This window comes from Puntigrus tetrazona, chromosome 13 (assembly GCF_018831695.1).
Source record: "Puntigrus tetrazona isolate hp1 chromosome 13, ASM1883169v1, whole genome shotgun sequence".
In the NCBI taxonomy this organism is placed as follows: Eukaryota; Metazoa; Chordata; class Actinopteri; order Cypriniformes; family Cyprinidae; genus Puntigrus; species Puntigrus tetrazona.
The window spans coordinates 22309476-22319475 of NC_056711.1; the positions used below are offsets into that span (position 1 = coordinate 22309476).

General features: G+C 42.5%; 2 protein-coding genes across 3 annotated transcripts in view; one reads left to right on the forward strand and one right to left on the reverse strand.

The window, feature by feature from the left end:
* Positions 1-5659, forward strand: part of lclat1 (lysocardiolipin acyltransferase 1) — a 15173-nt gene extending 9514 nt beyond the window's left edge. For both annotated transcript variants that reach the window (XM_043255563.1, XM_043255562.1), the window contains 2 exons: positions 3153-3269; positions 4181-5659. In XM_043255563.1, the coding sequence (XP_043111498.1) occupies positions 3153-3269; positions 4181-4671 (608 nt within the window). In that variant the 3' untranslated portion in view covers positions 4672-5659. The remainder of the gene's footprint in view (positions 1-3152; positions 3270-4180) is intronic.
* A 2105-nt stretch (positions 5660-7764) lies between these two features.
* Positions 7765-10000, reverse strand: part of slc30a10 (solute carrier family 30 member 10) — a 6270-nt gene continuing 4034 nt past the window's right edge. Inside the window, exons 3-4 of the mRNA XM_043254650.1 lie at positions 9499-9738; positions 7765-8696 (exon numbers count right to left, since the gene is read on the reverse strand). Coding sequence (XP_043110585.1) covers positions 8389-8696; positions 9499-9738 — 548 coding nt within the window. The 3' untranslated portion in view covers positions 7765-8388. The remainder of the gene's footprint in view (positions 8697-9498; positions 9739-10000) is intronic.

The window sequence follows — 10000 nt, forward strand, 5'->3', positions numbered from 1 at the left end:
CACACACACACCTGAACACTCCCAGACCGAGACACACACACACACACACACACACAGACTGAACACTCCCAGACCGAGAGACACACACACACACACACACCACCTGAACACTCCCAGACCGAGAGACACACACACACACACACACACACACCTGAACACTCCCAGACCGAGACACACACACACACACACACACCTGAACACCTGAACACTCCCAGACCGAGACACACACTCCCAGACCGAGACCGAGACACACACACACACACACACCTGAACACTCCCAGACCGAGACACACACACACACACACACCTGAACACTCCCAGACCGAGACACACACACACACACACACCTGAACACTCCCAGACCGAGAGACACACACACACACACACACACCTGAACACTCCCAGACCGAGACACACACACACACACACACCTGAACACTCCTAGACCGAGACACACACACACACACACACCTGAACACTCCCAGACCGAGACACACACACACACACACACACCTGAACATTTACATTTACATTTAGTCATTTTGCAGACGCTTTTATCCAAAGCGACTTACAATTGAGAGTACAACAGCGATTCATTTTTTTGAGAGACAAACAGACAGAGTAAGTGCTTATAACACCCAGTCACAGGGAGTGTTCAAATTAGTACATGCCAGAAGGGAAGGAATAAACAAGGGGGATGAGAAGAGAGACAGAGACAGTGAGAGTATTTTTTTTTTTTTTTTTTTTTTTTTTTATGATGAGGTCAGGTATTGCTGAAAGATGTGAGTTTTCAGCAGTTTCTTAAAGATTGACAGAGATCCAGCATTCCGGATAAGTACGGGAAGATCGTTCCACCAGCCAGGAACAGAGAACGAGAAAGTTCTGGAGAGTGATTTGAGCCTCTTTGAGATGGTACCATGAGGCGTCGCTCGCTAGCAGATCTCAGACTTCTAGAGGGTGTGTAGATTTGTAATAGTGAGTGGAAGTAGACCGGTGCCGAGTCTGTGGTTGTTCTATATGCAAGCATCAGTGCCTTGAACTTGATGCGAGCTGCAATCGGTAGCCAATGTAAGGAGATAAAGAGAGGTGTAACATGGGTTCTCTTGGGCTCATTGAATACCAGCCGTGCTGCTGCATTCTGAATCATTTGTAGAGGTTTTATTGTGTTCGATGGAAGTCCAGCCAGAAGAGCATTGCAGTAGTCCAGTCTAGAAATGACAAGGGCCTGGACAAGTAGCTGTGCAGCTTGCTCTGTTAGAAAGGGCCTGATCTTTCTGATGTTGTGTAGTGCAAACCTGCAGGATCGAGCAGTCTTTGCAATGTGATCTTTGAAGGTTAGTTGGTCATCGAGGATTACACCAAGATTTCTGACTGAGGTTGATGGGGTAATTGACGAAGAACCTAGCTGGATGGTGAACACTCCCAGACCAAGACACACACACACACACACACACCTGAACACTCCCAGACCAAGACACACACACACACCTGAACACTCCTAGACCAAGACACACACACACACACACACCTGAACACTCCCAGACCAAGACACACACACACACACACACCTGAACACTCCCAGACCAAGACACACACACACACACACCTGAACACTCCCAGACCAAGACACACACACACACACACACACACCTCTGAACACTCCCAGACCAAGACACACACACACACCTGGACACACACAAACACCTGAAGACCACAAACACCCCTAAACACACCGGACACACACAAACACCCAAACACTGACACACACCCCAAACACACCTAGCACCAGCATCATAACACTAGCTGAGCCCACTCTCATTCATCTTCAGAACATTAGTGAAGATATGTGTGAGACCCTGGAGATCAAAAGCAGTCATAAGGGGCAGTTTGAGATTTATGCATCATTTGAAAGATGAATGATTAAGCTTTCCATTGATGTATGGTTTGAAGTTACCTTATTTTTTTTTATTCAGTTGCAGAAATGTGCTTCCATAATAACTAGACAAATATAAGTGCAGTAATTAGGGGAAAGATTGTGCTACAAACTACTTTGTGTAATTATTATCTTAAAGTTAAACAATATACTAGTTTATAACATCAAGCTCCAAAACAGATAAAAAAATAAGTCTTCAGATTAAAGTTAGAAATGACCAAATCTTACGTGGATATAACATTGGTGTAAAGAACAGATTTAATTAATTCATGTGTAAGAGTCCAAATCTTCTAAGGGGTAATTAATGGAGCATATAAAAAAAGATAAACTGTTGTTTAACTTTCCAATAAAAGTTTATCAACTTTGATAAGCGCCTTAATCTTTAAACAGCTGAAAAGATAGTGATCTGTATTTTATTAAACAAATCAATTTCACTGAGTTTATTCTTTTGTGTTTGGTACGTCATGGGCTCTGCAGGTACTTTTGACAGACAAGATGTTTTTTGATGATGTATATGCACTGATCATGGTTTAGAAGTCAAAATCTGCTTTTTGAAAACATGAATTTTACTCAAACTATGACCCAATGCATCAATGTGCTCAAATCTGGGAAAGATGCACTAATGTTTGTTCTTGTACTTCAAAAAATGACTGGATGGATAAAATGAGAGAATCTTTGCAAAAGTTTGGGAGCGTAGTGATGATTTGTGAGCGTGACACACACTTCTATAATGAACTTAAAGTGCTGTGTTTTCACTCAAAAACTGTACTCAGATGCAATGAATATGAACTAAACTTTTAGCTAAAAGCTAAAAACATACTCGTATGTATTTAGTCAGTATGAAAGATGGTTCAAGTGTACTACAAGTGCTGACTAAATACAGAGATAGCTTTTAAAAAATATATTTTTGTTCATATTCATGGTGTCCCAAAAAAGCAAAGTTGAGAAGTACAAAAAAAGTAATTTTTAGTGTAAGTACAAAACTAGTGTGTGAAAATCGAGCACTTTAAGTACATCATGGAAGTGTGCTTATTTTGAGCTGGTCTGCGCTGACCTGAGACGCTCAAACACAGATAAAGTCCTGAGAGATCCGGGTCAGACGGACATCTGCTGACCTGAAGCTGACCTCAATCTTTAGCGCTCTGCTGAAGATCCTCAGTGATCATCATCTGGAGTCTTGTTCTTTATTATGTCCTTATGATTTCTATTATCTCTGTAGAAAACACTCGAGCTCGGAGCGACGAGTTCGCCGAGAAAAACAGTCTTCCCAAGTACGAGTATGTTCTTCATCCTCGCACCACCGGCTTCACCTTCATCGTCGACACGCTGCAGAAAGGTCAGAGGTCATCAGCGCTCGGGTGTTCTGCATCATTAGTTCAGAGAATTGAATTAGAGAACGGCGATGTTCATCACAGCTCACAAACCTGCTCAACCTAAACCATTTAAACGGAGTAGAATATCAAGCTCATGAAGTATAACGCTTGCAACCTCTGCCTCACGGGTTCGATTCCCATCATAAACCATCACCTCACATCACTCGAACGTTTTTAACATTAACAAGTCTCTTCTGCTCACCAAGCCAAAATGTTCAGCATCATTACTTCAGTGTCACATGATCCTTCAGAAATCATTGAAGACGATTCAGTATAAAAGTGTACTTTTTTTTTTCTATTTTTGATGAATAGAAAGATTAAAAGATCAGCATTCATCTGAAATAAAAAGCTTTCGTAACATAATACACTGTACTGTTAAAAACTTGCAGTGCTTGGGAAATAAATGATAAAAATGAATACCTTTTATTTAACAGGGATGCTTTAAATTGACCAAACGTGTTGATAAAGACATTTGTAACATATTTCAGATAAATGTTGTTCCTCTGAACTTTCTATTCATCAAAGAAACCTGAAAAAAGAGCTGTTTTAACAATAATAAGATTTATTTATTTTATTTTATTTTTCTTGAGCAGCAAATAAGAATATCAAAATAATATCTGAAGGATCATGTTAGTATTGATGCTAAAAACTCAGCTTTGAAATAAAATTCATTAAAACACATTTTAAAATCTATTCAAAATCAACAACAGTTATTGTAATTATTTTTACAAATGTTAAATATTACCGTTTTGCTGCACTTTGGATCAAATAACTGCAGGCTTGTTGAGCAGCTTAAACTTTAGTGCACTCAAATTGAATTTCTGTACAGAGATGAGATTGAGTGTGAAGATCCTCTGGTTCGGTCTGTGTGCAGGGGGTCACCTGGATGCGGTTCATGACATCACGGTGGCGTATCCTCAGAACATCCCTCAGACGGAGCAGCACCTGGTCCTGGGTCTGTTTCCTCGTGAGATACACTTCCACGTGCAGCGCTTCCCCGCGGCGTCTCTGCCTTCGAGCTCCGAGCAGCTGCAGAGCTGGTGTCAGGAGCGCTGGAGAGAGAAAGAGCAGCGTCTCAGAGACTTCTACCGCTCGGAGCCGCGCCGCTTCCAGGAGCCCGGGGCCCGCGTGCCGCCCTGCAAGAGCGAGAGGAGAGTGGCCCTGATCAAAGCCGCCTCGCTGCTGTACTGGAGCGGCTTCATCACGCTCTCCTGCGCCGGCCTGTGCCTCTACACGCCGCTGCGCCTCTACTTCCTGCTGATGCTCGTCTTCTTCCTGGGTCAGCAGCGGGTCACGGGCGGCCTGGAGCTGCTGGAGCTGGCCTGTCACCGGCGCTGGACCGGAGCCTCGGAGAAGGAGCACTGAGACATTAGAAACTCGGCTTTCATCACTGTGCGAACGTGAATGTCATCCTTTAACTCTTTCAGGTCTTTGTGTTTCTCGTTTGTTTCGTTTTAGTAGCTCGGGTTTTCCAGTTACAGCCATATTTTAAAGAATCACCATATTTTATGTTCGGTGCTGACCAAAATCATCAGAACAGCAGTATTTTAGCAGATCAAAGTAACTTTCTTCTGTCTTCTGCTGTAGTGTAGTAGAAATACCAGTGTTTGTCATGAACTGTGAGATCTTCATGAGTCTGTCTGGAAGGACGTGAAGAAACTGAGACGGATTCAGTCCTGAAGGAAAGATATCTCAAAACTAGTTTTAAGCTCTTTAAGCTGTTAAATGAGGATTCTGTCAGAATAATGTTGTGAACCGTAAACTAAATCAACATTTGTTTTGATCACCTTTGTGTTTAAAGCAGCTTTTGACCTCGAGTTTCTCAGGAGACAAACTTCTTCTGGATTGAGTCCGTCTCAGTTTCTTCACGTCCTTCCAGACAGACTCATGAAGATCAAACATCTCACAGTTCATGACAAAATGACATGATATTTCTACTACACTACAGCAGAAGATAAAAGTAGACTTAAAACCACTTTTATCTGCTGAAACGCCGGGGTTCTGCTGGTTTTGTCCTTCAGTGTAAGTATGTTTTCTAGTGAGGGAACGCAGCTTCGAGCGCTCGTGGAAAAGAGGAGCGCAGTGTATTGATGCATGGCTGACAGAAGAGCGTTCCCATCAACACACATGACGTTCTCAGACAATCCTCGCTCAAGTCAGGACTGAGTTTAAATCCTGACCTTTGACCTCTGACCCCTGGTGACCTGCGTGTGCTGATGGAGGAGGACTGGCTCACTGTGATGGAGATCTGTGTCTGTGTTCCTCGTCATGCTCTGTCATGATCACTCAGGTATATTCACTGTAACTGATCATAGTCAACACGCCAATAAACCAGCTTCTGTGTTCCTTTAAAGGTCTGTGTGTGTCTGTGTGTGTCTGTGTGTGTGTGTGTGTGTCTGTGTGTGTCTGTGTGTGTGTGTGTGTGTCTGTGAGTGTGTGTGTCTGTGTGTGTCTGTGTGTGTCTGTGTGTGTGTGTGTGTTTGTGCGTGCGTGTGTGTGAGACTCTGGAGCACAAGTAGTCATCAGCAGCACAGATATATCTGCAGAAATAGACGATACACTGATACAAAATTATACTTTTTTTTTTTTTTTTTTTGTCAAAAGTCAATAGCATATTAAGCTAGTGTTCCATTTAAGATATTTCAAAACATTTTTGATTACTAATATGCATTGCTAAGAACTTAAAGGTGATGCAAACATCTTAATTTAAAAAACCTGAATAGTTTTGTGCTCCAGGGTGTTATATGACAGCAGATATTATGAACCTTTACACAACTTTATACAGATTGCATTGAACACTGCATATTCAAACAATATTTCAGAAAGCTAAATACTTAAAATTCTTAATGGGAAAATCGTTTGGAGAAAAATAAACGAGACGGAGGTTTGGTGAAGGAGATCTGGAGGCTGTTGCCGTGACGACGGATGGTGCTCAGGGGTTGCTTGGTAACGTGATGCAGGATGACGTCAGTGGAAGCTCAATCCTCTGCTGACGGGAAACACAAACACATCCGTTTTCTGCTGAGATCAGCGGAGTCTTCTGAGCTCTAGCTCTCCTTACAGACGTCTCGGTCACCTTCACCAGAGTCAGATCCTCAAACGTCTTTCCAAGCAGAACAGCTCTGAAAGCAGACGTGAAGACGATGTGAAGGAGGACTGAGGAAGCTCTGTCGTGAGCTGCTTCTCCTCGGTTCTTATTCAAGTCTTGGTTTGATTTGTTGATGCTAGTTGTCAGTATTCTATCTGTCATGATGTCCTCACTCATATTTAATATTCTGAGTGTTGTAGGTCTGCTTCATTTCTTGAGTGTGTTTTGGATCTGAAACAGGTGTCATGTCTCCCGAACACAGATCGATGTCGTTCTCCATCAGAAACCTGTTCATCAGTGAGTCACCCGTGATCTGCTCTCTAGTGTTTTCCTGGAAGCTTTAATGATTTCTCTGAAGAGTGTGTTCGTGCGGCACGGCACGGAAAGAGTGACACCTTCAGTTTCCTTCATTATTAATGTCCTGACACTGTCCTGTGTTTCACTGATCATCAGCAGAGACCTGGGACTGAGCCGAGTCTTAGAAAATAACACAAATGAGAAATTTATCTTAACGTCACATGACTGATGTTCATGTATAGGAGTGTGTGTGTGTGTGTGAGAGAGAGAGTGTGCGTGCTTTTTGTGACATGAGGACACAAGTGTATAATGATATAGGTATTACAAGGAGACTTATGAGGACCTCATGTCCCCACTTTTCAAAACACTTCTAAATCACACAGAAAGAGTTTTTTTGAAAAATCCAAACATGTGAGTAGTTTCCTGTAAAAGAACAATAACATATAGTCTGTACAGTATAAAACATTACACCTCATAAACACTCATAAAACACAAATACCGTCATGTGAGGGAGAGTGAGTGTTAGGTGTGTGTGTGTGTGTGAGAGTAAAGAGTGACTGTTGTGTGTGTGTGTGTGTGTGTGTGTATAGCTGCAAGTATTATTTGTTTTACGTGTTTGTGCGAGAGTTGTGTGTAAGTGCGAGTATTATTTGTTTGTTACGTGTGTGTGGTGTGTGCAAGTGAGTATTGTGTGTGTGTGTGTGTGTGTGTGTGCGCGCGTATTATTTGTGTTACGTGTACGAGTATTTGTGTTAAGTGTGTTGTGTGTGTGTGTGTGTGAGAGAGAGAGTATTATTTGTGTGTCACGTGTTGTGTGTGCAAGTGTGTGTTGTATGAGTGGTGTGTGTGTGTGGAAGTGTGCAAGTATTATTTTTGTGTTAGTGTGTGTGTGTGTGTGTGTGTGTGTGTGTGTGTTCTCTGCTGCCCTCTAGCGCCGCATCAGCTGGTGATCAGAGTCTGAAGCTGCTGCAGTCATGAAAGGTTTCTCTCACAGCGGCAGAATATCAGGTGAATTTCATCTGAATAAACAGAGCAGGTCTCATCCACTCAAAACTTTACTGAGAAAGACTACATTTGATTTCAACCAGAATGTTTAATATAAGTGTATACAGTTTTGAAGTACATTTGATTGTCTTTCAAACACACACACACACACACACACTCACACACAACAACAACTAATCATATTTCCCTGAATTAGCAAGTTATAAAGATCATTAAGAGCAAAATGTCATAAATAACAGCAAGGAATGCAAACACGCTATCAGAACAAATCTCTTGAAACTATGTCCAGGTTAAATTTCACCCCAAAATCAAAAGGAACTAATTTAAAAAATATTTTGCATATTACTGTAATAGATTACTATTTATTACATACATCAGCGTAAGCATTAAAGGCACTACAGCAAATACTATCTTCATGTTTACATTCTTTACACACTCGTGAGACTTTGGCTTGATTTGTGTGTTTTTTTATTCTGTTATTTTGGGCTGAAATATGAGCTGGACATGTCTCTCTTTCAGAGCAATAAATAAGCTGCTGAATAATTCGACTGTTGATCTGGGTCCCGTCAAACTCGCGTCTCAAACTAACCGAGTGCAATTACTAGGAATCATTAGCTGGAGTCTTAAAGGGCAGCGAGGCACAGTCGTGAGGAGGAATAAAACCAGGTCTGTTTGTTCTGTGTTCCAGTCCTTCAGAACTTGGTGCTCTCTGTGTGTTTAGCTGATATCTGCTTCTCTTTCTCGGGCAGCATGTCGACGGTCACGTCTCTGGAGGCCGGAGGACAGCAGGACATCTCTACGTCGGCTCGCTCCAGCTGAACCGTGACGCTGTGGACCCCGGCGCGCTGGAACAGCTGCTGGATCTGAGTCTGAAGGGTCGAATCCTGCAGGTCAGCGCTCACCTTCACGTGCAGCGAGGCCACGTTTCGTCCTTTAGATAACTCCCAGACGTGAGCCTCGTGAACGCTCGCCACGCCCGGGAGCTTACACACACTCTCCACTGAGACACACACACACACACACACACACAGCGTCAGCACTGAGACACCCCTCAATACACACCTCACCATCTTCTGATGACGTACATTACAAGTTAAGCTGCATTTTAAAAGTCACATGTAATCCAGTGTGTTTATTAATGCGTTACTTGCTTTTCTTTTTCATTCAACGTAAGTTTATTAGCAGCTGACTGAAATCTCTATAAAAACAGGTGTCCTATAAATAAACTGTAAATAACTGATCTTCAGAGGTTAAGAAAATACACTTTAATATGATGTGTCTTGTCATTTAACTTCACTAGCAGCTGAATAAATCTCAAAAACATCAAAACAGATGCAAACAAACTATATGAATGTTTGATGTTGTAAATTACAAGTTAAACTACAAGAAATGAGTTTAAAAGTCACATTTAATTCAGTGTGTTACCTGCCGTTTCTTTGTCATTTCATCTTCATGCTGAGCTATGATTATTTTTTACAGTGTTGCACATTATAACCAATCACTAGAGTCTGTGCTTTTAAAGCAACGGATGACAAAACTACGGTGTACTTAGGTACAATAACCATAACCATCAATCTATATATTAATATCAATCTTTGTTTGAACGACCTGCACAAAAACCTGAAGAAAAGAGTCCTTCATGTTACCGTCTTGAAGCAGGCTGTGTTTATTCAGCAAGACTACACTATGACTACTTGACTAATTAAAGATGGATGAATGCATGAAGTATCTAATATTCCACGCTTCGTTTTATCGACTAATGAAGGCACCGTCCAGAGTGAATGTACTGAAGATGAACTCACAGACAGAGCTGAGCTGCAGGTCCGGAGGACTCATCTGCAGCAGGATCCCCGTCGTTTCTTTGACCAGAGGAGCGGCTGACGACATGATGATGGCCACCATGACCAGCGTCAGACTGGGGTCCACGTAACACTGCCAGTTACACGGGCTCTCAGGGGCCAGGGGCCACACGTAGAACAGAGCCGAGGCCACCACCACCACCACCGAGCCCAGCGCGTCGTTCAGAACATGAAGCAGTACACCTGTGTGGAGAGAGAGAGAGAGAGAGAGACATGCTGTTAACACAGAGAGAGAGAGACATGCCCTTGAGAGAGAGAGAGAGAGAGAGAGAGACATGCTGTTAACACACAGAGAGAGAGAGAGAGAGAGAGAGAGAGACATGCTGTCAACACAGAGAGAGAGAGAGAGACATGCTGTTAACTAACACAGAGAGAGAGAGACATGCCCTTGAGAGAGAGAGAGAGAGAGAGAGAGAGAGACATGCTGTTAACACACACACAGAGA